Below are 18365 nucleotides of genomic sequence, written 5' to 3'. Positions count from 1 at the left end.
AGTGAACAACAAAGGGTTAGGAGTTAGAGGATTTTAAAATGGATTCAGTGCCATTGAATTCCCATGGAAATCTCGATGAGCAAATTTCTCAATTGAACTTTATGTAGGCACAAGATGCGATGTCTTGCCAAACATAATAAAACTCTTTTCTCAGCATCCCACTCTATTTCACAAAACAAAAACACAAAAAAAACAATATTATATATTTTCAAAAAGGTTTCTGGTGAGTACTACAGATGTGAGAGATGTTAATACCTTCCCCTTGCATAACCAACCCCCGAACCTAAGATCTATGTTTATTTTATTTGTTTTGATTTTAAAAACTTCTTTGGGTTGTATTTCGCTCTTTTCCCATTTCCCTTGGAAACAATAAAGCGTGGTGGCGAATTTCACTAAAATACGAGATGGGTCAATCCAATGGCCTCGGTCTCAATTTTTCACCGCTAAAATTTCCAAAAAAAAAACTGAGGTAATTAAAAAGCATATCGGATTTTTTGTTCTCTCGTTTTAGTTTATTTTTGACAAGGGTATTTTTGCCATTATAAAAATATGTGGGGGTGCCAGGTACTAAAATATAAGGGGTGCAAAAAAATTTCTCAAGATCTTGCCTTGAATTTCCCTAATCCACTACTATTCCGAGAACTCTTGCCTTCAAATTACCCGACGCACAAAAAAAAATCTCCCAGAACTCTTTCCTTGCAAAATATGGTAGTTAAAAGGGGAATCATAATGGAAACCCTAAAAAGATGGATAGGAAAGCGATAATATGATGTTGACGAAGAGAGAAATGATAGGGTTAGGGGAAAAGGGAAGCGTACCTGAGAGAAATTGAGTTGGGATTATGAAGTTACTCTGAATTATGTCTCAGGCGCGGTCTCCACACTTCACAATATTGTGTTTGTGCCGATACTGCTCCAACTAACGATTTGCTTGGAACTTTTTTTCTCTTACACCAAATTTGTATGATAGTGAATCAGTATTTTTTTTGTCTTTCAAATTATAAAATTGAGTTGTAAATTAATAAATTGATCTCTTAAAAATGATTTCTTACTCAATCTCTTAAAAATAAATTAAAGAGTTATATATTTGTCAAAATAAAATAAAATAAAAAGTTTATGTTATCAATTTATACATGAATATTTCCTCCTTTTGAACTATCCCTCAGTTAGTGAAGATAATCTACCATTTCAATTTCTTAAATACATAAATTTTATAACATTACTAATAAAATAAACAAAGATCTTAGGTTTGGGAGTCGGTTATGCAAGGGGAAAGCATTAACACCCCTCACATCAATTGTACTCAACTAGACCCGTTTAATTTGTTTTGCAAATGAGTGTTAGCGTGATAGTTTGCGATATTCTACTTATTATGCGAAAAAAGAAAGGGTTTTTAGGTTTTTTATATTTGTGCTCGCCAAGATTTCGAAATATTGTGCATACGTATCTTCATAGTGCAATGAAGAAATCAGAGCTTCGTAGTCCGGGATAGCAAATATTTGTGGTTTGGTTGATTTTAGAGAGATATACTTGATCGCTTTCAAACGGAAAACATTGTTGCCCAGAACATGGATAATTGAACATTTGCATTACTTCAAGAATGAATGACTAAATCTGGATTCATACAGATTTTGGCCATCATCACATTCGAGTGGAATGTTTGATCTTCGCATGTAGAAGCATTATTTGTATCGTCGTGAAATAGACTAAGTGTTTCTCATTTATGAAAAGGTTTTGAATTAAAAAGCCAAGAGGTAAAAGGTTTGAATGAGTTTGAGATCAACTTTATAGAGTACGAGTATGAAATATTTAAGTTCTACAATCCATATTCAATACTTAGGGAAAGATTATTAGAACTGAAATTCCATCCTACCCATTTAACTCTTTTATTGAAAATAATGAGGCGAGTTTAGTCTTAACTCGTTATGAGCAGGTGAGTATCAAATACTCGTGAGAGTGGTAGGAACTAAACTTCCCATTTGCTCGTTTTGCCATTTATTGAGTCAAACTATCCTCATTTATTTAAAAGTATTTTAATCGGATTGTGATCATTCGAAAAACCAAGTCAAGAGACTCATATTCAATTAATTAAGGAAGAGATGGGAGCTACTTCCGGCTTGTCCATTCAATCTTATTTTTTGGGAAAAAAATTGAATAACGACTTGACGTTGGGTCAAGCGTTGAAGGAATAATTATGAAAGATGTGCGAATAGAGAAGGTTAATGGTGATGCACAAAGCGATCGACTTACAAGGGTTTGAGAAAGGGGGTGAAAAGGTAGATGGGAATGAGAAACCAATCGACTCACGGGTTAAGAAAGTGGCTCAACGTTGGATCGAGTTTGTTTTGGTTCTTTTTATGAAAGTGGTTCATTTTGAATCTCACCTAATCTTATTTAACAATCACAAGGCAATAAACAAGAGTAAATGGAAAGCGGTAAAAAATATTACAAGGCCTTGGGGATAGAGAATACATTTTGTCGAATGGGGATACAATGAAGTAAAATGAACAAGATATAATAAGAAATGTGAACCAAACAAAGTCACAGACCAACACAAAGATGTAACATGAAAAAAGGCGCGGGTATTTTGAATGGTTTCGATTTATTTTGAAAGAAGTTTATTTTTAAAGACCAAATTTATTTAATTAAATCATGTGAATTAATCAAGAAAAGCGACAACCATTTTAGCGAGAGTAACCGATTAAAATTGATTATCACGGATAAGCGATTAAAACTTAATCCAACCGATTAATTAAAATAAATAATTTTCATTGAAAATTTTAACTAATTAAAATGAAGTTAATCAATTAATTTCTTTTTATCAACTCAAATGGATACAACTTAAATTGTCTTAAAAGAATTACTAAAAAAACGGAATGAAAGCATAAATACCAATAAAAACAAACTGGGCCCAGACTGCAAGGAGAGGCCAACACTGGATTCAAATTAAATTTGAAACTTTGTTTGCTGGAAATTTGAATTTTGAAATGGAGATTGTTACTGTAAAAAACGTGTGATGGTGTAATGCATGAAGTGGTCCCCAAAGTGACATGAGAAGTTTGGCTCAAAATTGGCTCTAAAAAAGGCTTGGACTCTTGCAAGAATTGGCTTCAAATTGCTTTAAGAAAAGGAAAATTCTTATTCTACCCCCTTACTCTTTAGAAAGGCTCTGTATAATTCCGATTATGTCCCTGTAAAAACCGGAATTATACTTCTAGTAGCACCACAATTAAACAAATAGGCCAAAGTGAGTTTGACACCTTAAAATATAAAGAAGCATATCCAAAATATATCTCCGGTTTGGAACTGGAAATATATATTCGGTTAGTAGAGCGGGAAATTCTACCACCTTGTAATTTTATATATAATCGAAAGTATACTTTCGGTTTTGTGGCAACTATATATAGACCAAAACAGTAACCAGCATGGTCACCTTTTGATCATATCATTTCTTCAACTTTCCATTAAACCTATCAAAAACCCTTCCCTACTCAATCCATTTTTTCACTCAAAATCTTCAATTTTGTGGTTCATCATATCAAAAGGAGCTCAAGGAATTGAAATTTCAGGTAAAGTTTATTCTATTCAAGCCCTATTCCATAAATTATGTTGTTCTTGAATTTAAAAACAGGTCACGAGATAACCGGAGATATATTTTCGATTTACACTTGAACAAAATCGGAAGTACATTTTTGATTTTCTGTCTGTGTTTATTTTCCAACAGAACTGATAAGTATGTTGTCAATTAAATTAGGTATGGTGCATCCCGATAACATTACGAAACCTCAATTATCTCAAGTTTTTTCACCACTCGTATCTCCCATCGTATCAAATGTGGTAGATATTCGAGAACATTTTAAAAACAGAGAAGAGTTTGAATTACACGACGACATATGTTGCATTGGATTCGCATAGAGGCAATGAAACTAGGATTTGGTGTTGTGATTGGAAGGTCCGATAATGGTACGTCTAGAAGAAATGCATTTGTGACTTTGACATGCGAAAGAAGTGGGAAATATATCCGTCATATCCAAAAATTGAAACGCGATGACACTAGTTCAAGAAAATGTGAATGCCCATTTAAGTTGTGTGGTTATCATTTGGAAAATAACAAATGGAGATTTAATGTGATATGTGGTTTACACAACCATGATCTAAGTCAAAAGTTGGTCGGTCATCCAATTGCATGTCAGCTTCTTCTGGATGAGAAGACATGTGTTTCTGACTTGACTTTGAGCTTAGTACCTCCCAAAAACATTGTTGCAACCTTGAAGCTCAAAAGACCCGGGAATACATCAAATATTAAGCAAGTTTACAATATGCGCTATTAATCCAAATTAGCGCTTATGGGGGATCGTACCGACATACAACACATCATGAAACTTCTTAATGAGAACAATTATGTTTGTAGGCACTGACGAAGTGATGATGGAGTTACGTTAAGAGATACTTATTGAACTCATCTCGAATCCGTTAAATTGTTCAATACTTTTCCCACCGTGCTCATAATTGATTAAATGTATAAGACCAATAAGTACAGGCTTCCACTGTTGGAAATTGTTGTTGTTCCATCGATTGAGAAAACGTATTATGTTGGTTTTGCATTTCTAGAGTGCAAAAAAAAGGACAACTTTGCATGGGCTTTGGAGGTTTATAGGTCAATGTTGAAGGATCAACAAGATATGCCTAAAGCCATTGTTACCGAACGAGATACAACATTAATGAATTCGCTTGCAATTGTATTTCCTACTTCTTATGCCTTACTATGTAAGTACCATATTACTAAAAATGTGAGAGTTGGGTTTCAAATCTGCGGCATTTTGTCCAAGTGTATTTGAAACCGGGAAACCCTATACCACCTACATCACCGGAATGGGCGATTCATTTCACAATGTCGTCCGAGACTGACCAAACCAATTCATTGAAAGGATGCAAGACTTCAAAAACTTAAACAAAATGGAAATAGAAAAAAATAGAGAAAAGTCAAAAGGGGTGCCTCCGGTGGATTTGGACGACGATAATTTTTTTGGGTCATTTGCGTAGTTAGATCTCATTTTGTTGTAAATGTCAACTTGTTCGTGTATTATGCTGTGGAAATATAGCCATTTTTGTAGTTTGGCTAAAATACATTATTTCAATACATGAGTTTTCTAATGTTGTTGTTTCTGTTTTGTTTCTGTTTTATTAGCTTCAAAGAACTAACCGAAAATATATTTGCAGTTTAAAACCGAAGTTACACTTCCCATTTCAATGTATAGTTTTTCGGTTTTTGATGTGTACAGGAAATAAACTTCCAGTTTTAAGGAGCATTTTTAAGATTTCGCATGGTGCGCTAAAAAAAATATGGAGTGGAATAAGATTTTCTCTAAAAGAATGACTTGATAACATGAAAAATAAGACTTTGAAACTCAAATGACTTTTGGCTTGAGAATTAACTCAAGTTTGGCTTGAAATTGGGTTGAGTTTGGCTCACAATGACTTGCTATATGGGCTTGCTAAATGATTTTAAAATGGGCTCAAAAATTTAAAGACAACAAGTCATCTATCTTGAATTTAGATTTCATCTTTGAAATTAAAATTAAAATTGATCATAAAATAAAAATTAAATTAAATTTCAAGTATGTTGACTTTGACTTTTTTTTTTAATTTTGACTTTTAATTAAAAAGGATGCAAATTAAAATAAAACTGATTATGACTTTGACTTTTTTTTTTAATTTTGACTTTTAATTTTAAAGTTAGTTATTTCTCACTATAAAGTTAAAAAATGTATTTTGTTTTTGAAATCCAAATTTTTTTTAATGTATTACTCCATATTTTTTAATTTGTTCATTTATTGCTCATAATAATACATTTATTAATAAAAAATTAATAATTAGACAAAATATAGTTTTCAAAGTTAAGTAGATTTTTGATATTTTAATAAAAGAATAATACATTTATTTTAAATTTTGAAAAAATTTCTACCTCATCCCCTGTATGGTACACACAGGTTACACATTAGTAGTTAATATATTTTAATTATGAACAAAATCATTAATAATATCTCAAATTTAGATGATTGTATACCTCTAAAATTAAGAGAGATAATAATGAGTAAATATAATTATAATAATTTTTATTGTTTTATTTTATTTTATTAGTTATTAGTAACATTTTAAAATACAAAATCATAACTAGGTAAAAACTATAGGCTTTTTTGGATCCTTTTTAACTGCTTCACATAAGTTGTTAATGCACTTAAAAACTAAAGGTTCAAAGCCAGAAATTGGACAATCTTCATCCTTTTCACATCTAACAACCGCTGTAAAAATAAAATAAATTAATGATATTAAAACGAGATAAAAGATTGTATTAAAACGAGATAAAAGATTGTGTTATGTACTAGTACATAATAAATGAGAAATTTAATAGAGGGGGAAATAGGATACCGCAAGCCTCCTTTGAAAGAAGGAATAGAGAAATAAATAAAACCATAGTATAAACCAATTTGAGAGTTTTAGCCATATTTTTTTCTTTTTGTATATACCAAATAGAATATGCTTTGTTCATTTTATAGTGTGTAAAGCTTATGCAATATGAAAAACAATAAAATATTTTTAACATATAGTAGATCAATAAATTTTCTTCATCCCTTTTGCACACTAAAGAAATGTCTCTTAAGTAGATCGATGTGTTGTGTTTTGTCTCTTTAATACATTTATTAAAGGGGTAACAAAAATACTTCTAATGATTAGAACTCGTTATTTTTTTAATACTTCAAATGATTAGAACTCGTTATTTTCTTAAAGTAATTTTCAATCTTTCATGATAGAAAAGGGACATGTTTTGTTTTAGAGAATTCTTGGACCATGATCAATATAATATAGTATTAGTATAGGATACAAAAGTCAAATACATCATGGTCAAAAAACTACAATCTCAAAAGGACTAATACATAATCCATGAGTACATAAGCAAAAACTCAAAACAAGATAAAGATCTAGAAAAAAAAACATCTTCAAGCAACTAGGTCATCCTACCTTTGCCTTTATCATGTCTCGAGCAACCTGAAAAAAGAGATAAAATGATTGGGTGAGATTACTAAATCTCAGCGAGTCCCTTATCTTATGGATCCTCTTGGTTATAAAAGGTACATGCGTCAAATACAGATCCACCATTGATTTGGGGTTTCCCACTATCAAGTTAGGAATACATAACATCACATAGCATCACAACTGGGAGTCCCTTAACCATCCAATTTAAAACTAGTAATCACACAAACAGGTTAGTACAACCAAGTATACAGACCCGTACCTACGTACGAGGAACCTATAAGTAGTATACATCTGCCTACCTAGGCCGCACAAGGACACCCTTTATGAGTAACCACGTGCCTAGGGTCAGGAAACTTGCACAAGGACACCGAACATTGAGTTAGATGGGTACCAGAGTGGTTTACGCCTAATTGGCTACACAACCTCATCAGTGACGAGTAACAAAGTGGCATTGCCTATGTAACGTCACGACCCCATCAATCATCATTACACAGATGTGTTAACGTCAAGTCCAAAAACGCATACATAACTGTACAAGCCCACTAGGCGAAAACACAAGCAAGCAACGAAATGATTTACGCCTACACTGCAACACGACCCTGCTAATGGTAAGTCACGAAGTGTCATTGTCGATAGGGCAACACAACCCCGTCATACCGATATCGAGGTGAGTAACCAAGTGAGTGTATTCCTTTTCAGGCCCACGAGCCCACCATATCGATAATTTAGATGTGTACATCTGAACCCTATCCGGTATGCTAAGTGATTTACCACCTAGTAGTTTAAGCCTACTTCAATTTAAGCATTATGCTTTAAATGTTGTTGAAGGGTTGTAAAACTCATAAATAGAGACCTTCGGGGAGGCATGCAAAAGCAAGGGCAATCAAATATGGTTGAAGAACTATGCTTGTGGACTTGTTAGATTACTGAGCAAAAAAGTTGTTTGGAAGAAATTGGATGCAAGTGGCAAAATCAAAGTTCAAGTGTGGTTTGAAGTTGATCAAGGTTGTTGATTAATGTTTCAACATGTTAAGACTAACACAGTGGTTGATGGATAAATTGACATCACCCACCACGGTTTCAAGTCAAGGTGGAGATTGTAGAAGTATGCATTAAAACCTTTGAGTGATGAAGGAAAAGAAGACATGTTTCAAGATTGCCTCTGATGCGGTTGCGAGAGACTACTACATCAACAATATTACCCATAACTTTTGATAAAACTTATGATATTATTCATAAGGTTTTTTTAACATATTTTCACAAGTTCTCAAAATAACTAAACTTTCCTTTTGTATTTTTATATAAAGTACAAAATACAATATAAATTAAATTTAATTATATTTATTAAAATAGGCCAACTGATAGTTTAAAAAACTTTTTTATGGTCTGTGGCCTAGTCTATTTAACTAAATATACTTATAAAAAAGCCTAAATATTTTCTACTTAAAAAAATGTCTAGTCTGACCTTGGCCTGTGTAGGTTAGGCCATATGCCCTTGTTATTTTTGTTATCATCGTCTGACTTGTGGTAATATTACTTTCACTCTTATTTTATTATTGTGTTGTTTTAAACCATTTATTATATTTAACATTATTCTTTTCTTCTATTCTCCAAAATCTTTATTTAAAAAATTGAATTACATTATTTTTCTTATAAACTAAGACAGTGAGAATAATAAAAAAGTATGAGACAATAAAAAACATAATAATAAATTAAAATGTCAAATATTACCTCGACTAATTTATTCATTAAAAGAATGATTTTAAATATAAAATATAGCATTTAATTATAAATTTGAATTATTAATATAAAAAAGTCAAACATGTTTAATAGTAGTAATTTTCTATTATAATTGATTGTCCTTAATTTTATTTGTAAATTAAATTCTTAATTATAATTACTCTATTTAAATCCAACCGGCGGCTACATTTACTACTTTATGAACAAGTGTGACCGTTAATCACGAATAAGAAGAAAGTTTGTTATCAGTTAGCACAAAATTGACTCTTAGAAATCATCGATGTGGCACACACATTAACGTAACTCTTAAAACCACCTAAAACCCAAACCGAACCAAACCAACCCAACGCATTCTTCTATTTCCTTTCTCTCAACCAATGGAGGCATCCCCGCCTTCAACTGTATTATGGTGGGACAAGTGGGTAGAAGAGGCACTAACAACGCTTGATTCTCTCAGAGTACTTCGATCTCTTAGACCTATTTGTCTACGGAGCCAGAAGGTTGTGGTAGATGATGGTGATGATGATGCGTTTGAGGTGTTTGATGAAATGCAGCAGTGGGATCGTTCCTCTGTTGAAGTTGAAATTGGTGAAAATACTTTTCGGAAATGGATGCATGATACCCCAAGCTCTGGTAATTTAATTTACTACCCCTTTGTAGATTTTTTGTGTTCTAAGCTTTAAGCTTCTTTGTTTCTGTTAGTTTGCTTTGAAGGTTAATCCTATGATGTAAAAGTAAAGTGGTATTGCACAATGCACAAGTTTGTTTTTAAGATTCTAAACGGTCGTTGTAAAAGCTTTCGCGATTTCGGTCGGTACTGGTTTTTGTGAGTTGCGACACTTATTTCGGTTGTTGCGGTGTGAATTAACTACAATTTGTTTTTTAATATATAAAAACGGTGAATAGTGGTATTGGTATCGGCATCGGCCGATATTGTTTTGTCGCAGCCGTTTTCACGGTCACGGATTGTTTTTTAAAAGCTTGATTTTTATCATTGGATCGTTGAGTTCCATCGTATTTTACTTGATCGACTGATGGGACTTAATGATTCGATGGTGAAAACAAACTTGTGCGTTGATGCACCACCTACTTCACTTGTGCACCATAGAAGGAGCCCTGCTTAAAAATGATAATTTATGTATCTGTTTGTTTACTTTAACTAGCCTGCAAAATTTTGAAGTCATGTTATGAGATTATGTGTAACATTATGGCAAAAGTTGATCCATGTAGCCGACCCCACTTATTGGGATAAGGCTTGGTTGTTATTGTTGTGGGATTATGTGTAAGAAACTAAAAATTGAAAACAATAACCGGAAATATTTCCTTGAAACAAAATAAGTCGTTGAATTCCACATTCCTGACATTTGCATTAATGGGGGTTAATTGTACTGCTTCTAGAGTATATTGGGATGCATGACATTGGCACCCCTAGTTCCCAGTTCTAATGAATATGCAAGAGTGCTTGTGAGTTTGCTTGTTAAGGTCTTATCCTTTTTCTCATTTTTAGTTATTCTTCTTGCCTATATACATGAAAAGAATGATTTTTTGTCCGTTTCTCGTTCATTAATAATTATAAGTTTGCCATTTTTTGTAAGCTTATTTTTTCTAAAAAGAATTTTGGTGAAAAAACTAGAAATATGTAATTATCAGAGCTATTATATAAGGCCTAGGCATCGTAGGAGACTGAAATGAGAATTAACTCAAATGTAATAAAAGCCATTATGTACTGCTGGATGAGTGGAAATGCAAGATGAGATATGAACATGAATGAGATATCATTGGGGATAGAGAGTAGGGGTAGCACTTATTGTTGAAATGTGGTTGAATCTCGTCTTTGATGGTTTGGTGGGGGTGTGCAGCAGAGACTTGTAATTTTCACGGTAAGAAGAGTATATCACAAGGATGACAACCCGATCACTGGAACCAAACGAAGGTTAATAGACATAATTTATGGTAAAACATTATGACACAATTTGATTCACATAGCTTACCCCACATAGTGGAATAAGACATGGTTGTTGTTGTAATTATCGTGCAAATAAAACCGTTAAATAGAAAATATTTTGTTTAACCTTTAGATTTCATTCTCTTCTTGTCATTTGCATCAATGGGGTTTACTTTATCTTGTTATGATTTTAGATGTTAAACCTTTACTGTGTTTTGTTATGACTTTAGACGTTAAACCTTTACTGTGTTTTGTTATGACTTTATACGCTAAACTTGAACTGTTTTTTCTTTTGGCGAGGTTAGGCGAAGAGATTGTTTATGGCACAGATGCTGGTAAAGACGAACCAGGGGTACGTCAAGAGAAGTTCAAAAAATTAATTCTGTTTTCGGGAAACGATTATTTAGGCCTGAGTTCTCATCCAACTATTGGAAAGGCTGCTTCAAAGGTGTGTTTTATGAATTTTGAATGACTTTTTTTATCTTCTGTATTTTATTCTATATCTCTGTCTCCTCTGTTTTGTTAGTCTGAGAATATTGCTGTTATTTTCATTGTTCAATTTCAGGCAGCTTTAGAACATGGGATGGGACCAAGGGGTTCCGCTCTTATTTGTGGGTATACCAATTATCATAGGCAGCTAGAGTCGAGCTTGGCTGATTTGAAAAAGAAGGAGGTAAGCACTGGCTTGCAAGAACTCCTTAAACTGACCTGCTTATGTTATTGGTTCTTCTATGTACCCTGAGTAAACTATACTTAATTGACGCTGTCATTAATCTTGAGAATGAAGAATCATATGCAGCTTATCTTGGAGAGCTTATGGAAATAAACTGAAAACAGCTCATGGAAATAAGCTGAAAATAGCTTATGAATATGTCATAAGCTCTTTCCGTAAGCTCTACCAAACAGTCTCACTAGTGGTTATGTTAGTAGAAAAGTTCAAATAAGACATTCCAAACAAACTATTAATACTCGATATGGGTGAAATTATAACCTATACCTTCATTTTATTTCCATTTTCAATCTACTTATAATTTTGGGTGTAATGATCATGATTAAATCTACATATTAGCTGCTAAGTATAAATTAATCCTAATGGGTCACATTTAACTTCTCTGCCCATCTTATGGGTTACAATCATCTCAGACCCACCTATTGCTTAATAAATTGAAGGATGGGCCAATGTGTGCTAGTAAGTCTAGATTGTATGAAATGCTGACTCGTTTTTGGTTTAAAATCCATGCTATAGGACTGCCTTCTTTGTCCCACAGGGTTTGCTGCCAATATGGCCTTGATGACAGCAATAGGAAGTATTGCTTCTCTCTTGGCTGGGAATAGCACACCTTCAGATGACGAAAAAATTGCCATATTTTCTGATGCATTAAACCATGCATCAATAATTGATGGTATTCGTCTTGCGGATCGGCAAAAAGGTGTAAAAGTGTACATATATAGACATTGTGACATGTCCCACCTCAATATGCTCCTGTAGGTTTTACTTCTCCACAAATTGGCATATTATTCTCTTTTCCCTTCTGGTACAATCTCTCTCTACTTATTAACATTTCTGATTTCTATGATTTTTAGATCTAATTGCAGTATGAAGAGGAAAATTGTGGTAACTGACAGGTTAGTCATTCTGCTTCTAGCGGAATAGAGATTTTACTTTCACAGTTAAATGAGATGAACATATGCTAGTGAAATTCAATTAGCTACAGTATAGTTGACACATGGTTGTTTCTTGTGTTTCCTAATGTAAATGTAGTATTTGTATGTACATTAGCATCATCATCCCCTATAAATGTATTTGCATTCCTAGAGAAGAGGTAATGCGTGACAAGCATATATTCTGTTTGGTGTTTATACATGGAGTATATTTGTTTTGTATTATTCTTCTGTGATGCATTAATAAAATTGTATAAATCAAAACTATTTCATGAATTAAAATCAAAGCTTCTCCTAAATACACATCACGTGAACTACTTACATATAAGTAATGGTTTTGATTTGGGGCAATGTCGTCACTGTTTTAATGCATTATGGTTTGTCTGATTTATTGCAGCTTGTTTAGCATGGATGGAGACTTTGCACCAATGGTTGAGCTTGCAAAACTTCGCAAGAAGCATGGCTTTTTACTAGTCATCGATGATGTAAGATCTCTTAGTATGTTTTAGAAAACACTTAATATGTTTTAGAAAACATCTATTACTTAATGACGACAGTTATGTGTTGTTATGTATATGGTTCTAATCATCAAAGAAGGGCTTAAGATGACAATCACAGACACCTATTCCCTATGATTAATATTCCTTGAAAGGAATTACTCAATCTTCCATATATATTGTCTCCGTGATTGACTGTTTATGTGATACAAGCAAAATATGTCTTGTCTTTGCTTAGTTAGCGATAAGTCTGATGCAACTATAGACTAACAAAATAAAAACCCATGTATCCAGGCTCACGGAACATTTGTTTGTGGCAAAAATGGCGGTGGTGTTGCTGAGGAGTTAAACTGTGAGAAGGATGTGGACATATGCATTGGTACACTAAGTAAAGCTGCCGGCTGCCATGGAGGATTTATAGCATGCAGGTAACTCTTTGAGTACCCTTGGTTTTAAAATTAACATATAGAAGATTGATTTCAGGCTTGTTCTCTGCACCACATTTGCACAAAAAAGCAACTATGTTTCTTGAATAGTTTACCAATCAGTTTTTCTATTTTATGAATTCTTATAGCAAAACGTGGAAGTTATTAATACAGTCAAGAGGTCGTTCATTTATATTTTCAACTTCTACGCCGGTTCCAGTTGCTGCGGCTGCTCATGGTGAGCTCCAGTGTTGTACATGAATTGATATATACTTCAATATTGAAGATTTCCAACGAAAAAATAATAAAATATTTGTACCAGTCCAGTTCCTATTTCTTTATATTTATTTCTTTTCTGCATCGTTCATATTTATTGTTCTATATCATTGTATTGTGTAGTCTCGCGATACATTTCATGTATATCATCTCATTTCAATCATTGTCTTATAATTTAGTGGATAGTGCTATTTCCTGACTGTTGTATCACAATAAATCATGGTTAGAATATTTGTTTAGAGATAAGAGATTTATCGTCATTTCATTTTCCTCTTGTGGGAATCACTTATTTCTTAAATCTTGATGCAATTTTGTAGCTGCTGTTAGAGTTGCAATATCGGAGACATGGCGGAGAAAGGCTATTTGGAGCCGGGTGAAAGACTTTCATTTGCTTACTGGAATCCCTGTTACAAGTCACATTATATCCCTAATAGTTGGCAGTGAAGACAAAGCACTGCAAGCAAGCCGGTAAGATTCTCTACTCTCTGTATTTCTCTCTCATCATATCTTGATGCCCAAGTAGTCCACCAACCACTTCAGAAGCTGATCATGTAGTCATTGTTTCACCAATAATTTTCACTGTTTCTGGAACAGGCATTTATTACAAGCTGGCTTCCATGTGACTGCAATCAGACCACCAACAGTGCCTCCTAACTCATGCAGGTTAGTACCTTATAATTCCTGGAATTACAATCTAAAAGAAAAGCAGAACTTATAAGAGGTGTCAAAATGGGCTTAGTGTTATTACTTTGAAGTAAAACATGAATTTGTTTTACAAAATTTAAGCTTGTAATTATTTCTACCTGGACCTGCGAAAATATTTTAGGGCTACCTTTGATCCATGCAGCCGATTCTACTTAGTGGGATAAAAACTTGGTTGTTGTTCTATACTTTCAAATAACATAAGTTGTTTAAAAGTATACTTTCGAACAGTGGGAAAGCTTCTCCTAAACTTGGGTGCGGGAAGTTGAAATCATTTTATCTGTGTCTATATATTTTTCCATGCCTACATCTGATATTTTGCTTTCTCACCGCTATCTAGGCTGCGAGTGGCCCTAAGTGCTGTCCATACAAGGGAAGATTTGGAAAACTTAGCAGCTGCTCTCTCCAGTTGCATCAATTTCCAAGACACCCGCATTTACGACTGCAATAGCTATGCAAGATTATAGCTTTCCATTCTATCATCACAATGAATTGCATCAATGTGATTAGAGCTATCCAGGAATAACAGTTTTTTTTTTTTTAAGGATATTGCATTTGTAGAGATTTTTTCTTCTCCTGTGTTATTAATTCCATAATAATGGCAAGCTATTTTGTCAACATTTAGATCAATAATTTCAAACAACTATTAGTTTACTTTTTTCAATAGTACTTTCAATAGAGTACAGTACCTCCATACTTTATTGTAACCAACATCAAACACAGTACTACAATATAACTTCATTCAAAAGCAGCAGATGCAGGAGGTGGAGGATCAATAAGAAATTTGTCAAGAAGTTGATCAATGGACATGTAGTTGTAATCATGATATAGTTGTGAAGCTTCAAGGTCATCTTCCCCTAGTTCAAAGTTCATAAGGTCCCCTTTAACAAATACACTATGAAGAATGGAAACTGGTATATCTTCTGGAGGAGGTAAAGCTGCATCATGAAGGATATTTTTCTATTAATCTATTGTTGATATCTTCTTGGAAGAGGTAAAAAAAAAATGAAACAAAATCTTACTTTGTGATAGCTTGACAATATCTTCTTCAAGAACAAAAACTTTGTTAAATTTTTTACCACTTTTGTGCTCCCATAGTAATATCAACTCATTTTGTGTTATGATATTCTTTGAAGGCCGATACACAATAATACGATTGTATGTTGTTGGATCATTTGCCACTTTAATAGTGTACATAGCGATATCTTCTTCGTAGTTTAGTACAGCTAGCAAATAAAAATATATTGTTAGATATCAATATATACTAATTGTTAACTAATTCATTTGATTACAACAAGAAAATACAAGCAAATTGATTTAAATGAGTGAGATATTTATGTGGTCCCACTCCCTCCTCATTCAACATGTTGAATGTTTTCAACACCAATTAATCCACCTCACTTTCAACACTCAATTCAACACCTCATTGCAAGTATTTAACTATTGAAAAAATTATTCAACACCTCTATTATACATAGTCTAATGTTTGCAAGTTCAACTCATAATTGGCCAATGCTAAAAAGAAAGAATATAGCACAACAACCGTAAACAAGAGGGAGCGGAAACTGAAAATGTGAAGGTAAAGTTACAATAAAAAAATCTCTCAAAATACGAGAGACCAAATGAGTTGTGAAATCTGAAAAGGAAAAAAAATAGAGCAAGATGTCACGAGAGCTCAAAAAGGGATGATTAGAGATGGAAAAATAATTTGCGCAAAGAGTAAAACGTGACCTATAAAGAGAATTTGCCTTTATAAAATGGAGAGAGGTAAAAAGTTTGATGGCACCAAAATGAAAGAATGTAAGCAGGAGAAAATCAACAAACAGATTCACATCGAGATCAGAACTACACTCAATCATCCTAAAGTGCATAGTCACACCCTATTATAGGGATCTAAAACCATGTGTAAGAACAAATCTACAAAACGTTCAAGTGACAAGACTTGCATTTAATGTGCTTATTCTCAAGGTCCCCCGCTCTCACCTCCAACCATTTTTAATTCTACAAGGTAAGTATCTGTCACGAAGACCATAGTTGGATTGGGGAGGGGGGAAATTACGACCTAGTAATCTAAAATCCTTTCCATTACTTTGCAATGACAGAATTTTGGAGCAACTGCTCTAGGCCGACCAAAAGCTTAAAGACACAAAAGTGCAATCATGATGAGATTAAATCCAAGTACGTGTGTATCAAGACAGTGAGGACTCGGGGTATCCGCAACCATGAGCCTCAAATGATCGCCTAGTGCCAAATATAACCGGACAACCCCACGGGTAAAGCGCTAGATGACACGTGAACAATTTTGACTACCCACACTATATAAAGAAAAACACGCATCATTTTAGGCCTTCTCTCATTCATAACCTCAAGCTATGTTTTCACTCATTCTTTGAATTGGGTGTTGGATTGCTAACCTTTCTGCTCCACCCAACTCCGTCGTATCGAAATATTACTCGATTGCATTAAAATTGTGGGAAAAAATAATATACCTTTGGTTTTACCATTGCCGTAGACAATAACATCTTTGTTCTTTTCATATGGACGAAGTAAAAAATTCACAAAGTATGCACCGAAACAATTTGCAGAGACATAAGTATAAGGAATTCCTGCTGCTTCAATTTCTCTTCTAATTTTTATTTTTTTATCAAGAAATGCTTGAAATGGAGGAAGAGGGTGTACTCTGTCTTCTTCTACACCAAAATCAGAGGGAAGAAATCTCTGCAACAAATATATAGACATAAAAAATAAATACATAGTTCAATAATTTTGTTACTATCATAGCTATCGTTGAGAGCGTGTAAGGCGAGCTACGACATATGACCTAAAATTTGTCACAATTAAACTGTATTTAAATAAGGCCTCATAAATCTTTGTCACTGTTCAAACATGACTAAATAAGATTTCTAATTATTTTGTCATGGTTGAATCGTGAATAACAAACACAAAACACGTCTCCAAAAACGTCAGACGACTTTGCTTATTATTTATTTTTTTAAATATTTTAATGGGTCATGCTAACATGTGCCCTAAGGGCACATGTTAAGCATATCATAATTAGAAAATGTTAAATGTAATTAAATGCAATATAATTATATTTAAAGTTTTCATACATTGAATGCACGCGTTACAAAAATATATTTCTATAAATATCTCATTAACTTGTGTTCTTGGGGCACATGTTAATTTTTTCCCTATTTTAATTTATGAAAAGTGACCCTGCAAACATTTACCCTTAATCATGTGGGTAGATATAAAAAATATTTACCTAAAATATCACCCCGACTAAAACCCTCCACAACTAAAAGAGAGAAAAACAGAAATAAAAAAGCAAAAGGATCCTCTTGTATAATACCATATATGAATATTATTTTCTTAAGTTGAGTATCTATAACTATTAAAGCTATAGGTTACTCCTAAATACACAAGCACCAATCCAAGAGCATACCAAAACCAAATCACCTCAATGTATAACACAAAAAATAATATGCATCCATGTTATAGATTACATGCATAACAATCAAACATTAACTACATCAATAGAAATATCAATCACCTTGATATTACCAGCAACTTTAATAGCATCAATAATTTTGAGTTGCTCCATAACTTGAGGGTATGCCAAAGTACATATCACAATATCTGCTTGCTTAACAACTTCCACAATCTCATCAACCTCAAGTTCTCCCTACATACATCATATCTTGAAACTCATTAAAAAAAACTACTAATTCTCTAACTTCATCACACAAACATGAAAACTTTTACTTTACTTACCTCCACAAGTGTTACTCCCATGGATGTGAATTCCTTGCAAAGTTGTATCTTTGAGTGAGGAGTTTTTGAATTAATAGGTCGAGTATATACCAATGTTGGATAACCTAAAGAGATACTTGCTTTCACCATATACTTTCCTATGTAACCAGTTCCACCAAATACAAGAATCTTATTCTTCTCACCCTCCATTTTTTTGTTGTGGTAATCTTTCCTCTTGTAAAATTTGTAGTATCATATAGAAACATCACATTTATTACTCAACAACTAGTTTACATAAGACAAATGTTTCATTTAATACTCTCTTGTTACA

At 33.3% G+C, this 18365-nt stretch overlaps 2 protein-coding genes and 1 long non-coding RNA gene across 3 annotated transcripts; 1 reads left to right on the top strand and 2 right to left on the bottom strand.

Annotated features, from left to right (window-relative positions):
- Positions 1-6140: 6140 nt before the first annotated feature.
- LOC131657296 (uncharacterized) lies at positions 6141-6662 on the bottom strand. Its single transcript, XR_009300604.1, has 2 exons — positions 6429-6662; positions 6141-6301 (listed from the first exon to the last, which is right to left on the bottom strand). It is a non-coding gene; the product is annotated as an uncharacterized LOC131657296 (long non-coding RNA).
- A 2315-nt stretch (positions 6663-8977) lies between these two features.
- On the top strand, positions 8978-14935 carry LOC131593442 (8-amino-7-oxononanoate synthase). Its single transcript, XM_058865935.1, has 11 exons — positions 8978-9407; positions 11025-11167; positions 11285-11392; positions 11966-12204; positions 12304-12345; positions 12779-12866; positions 13173-13306; positions 13453-13541; positions 13897-14047; positions 14174-14242; positions 14622-14935. Exons 1-11 carry the CDS (start codon positions 9152-9154, stop codon positions 14746-14748), a joined length of 1446 nt encoding a protein of 481 aa, XP_058721918.1. The 5' UTR covers positions 8978-9151; the 3' UTR covers positions 14749-14935.
- Positions 14912-18289, bottom strand: LOC131593443 (eugenol synthase 1-like). Its single transcript, XM_058865936.1, has 5 exons — positions 18056-18289; positions 17835-17966; positions 16771-16999; positions 15304-15507; positions 14912-15219 (listed from the first exon to the last, which is right to left on the bottom strand). The coding sequence occupies exons 1-5, from the start codon at positions 18242-18244 to the stop codon at positions 15020-15022; spliced, it is 954 nt and encodes a 317-aa protein (XP_058721919.1). The 5' UTR covers positions 18245-18289; the 3' UTR covers positions 14912-15019.
- Positions 18290-18365: the final 76 nt, after the last annotated feature.

Source organism: Vicia villosa, linkage group LG3 (assembly GCF_029867415.1).
Source record: "Vicia villosa cultivar HV-30 ecotype Madison, WI linkage group LG3, Vvil1.0, whole genome shotgun sequence".
Lineage (NCBI taxonomy): Eukaryota > Viridiplantae > Streptophyta > Magnoliopsida > Fabales > Fabaceae > Vicia > Vicia villosa.
Note: the sequence above shows the minus strand (reverse complement) of the source record. Positions and strands in the feature narration are given on the sequence as shown.

Bases quoted from the DNA above. Each gene is read 5' to 3' on its own strand.
- LOC131593442 (XM_058865935.1), top strand. From the start codon at position 9,152: ATGGAGGCATCCCCGCCTTCAACTGTATTATGGTGGGACAAGTGGGTA. The intron at 13,542-13,896 runs GTGAGCTCCAGT...GCAATTTTGTAG, and splicing joins AGTTGCTGCGGCTGCTCATG to CTGCTGTTAGAGTTGCAATA. The intron at 14,243-14,621 runs GTTAGTACCTTA...ACCGCTATCTAG, and splicing joins GTGCCTCCTAACTCATGCAG to GCTGCGAGTGGCCCTAAGTG.
- LOC131593443 (XM_058865936.1), bottom strand. From the start codon at position 18,244: ATGGAGGGTGAGAAGAATAAGATTCTTGTATTTGGTGGAACTGGTTAC. The intron at 15,508-16,770 runs GTATATTATTTT...TTTATTTGCTAG, and splicing joins CGGCAATGGTAAAACCAAAG to CTGTACTAAACTACGAAGAA. The intron at 15,220-15,303 runs GTAAGATTTTGT...TTCATGATGCAG, and splicing joins TATTGTCAAGCTATCACAAA to CTTTACCTCCTCCAGAAGAT.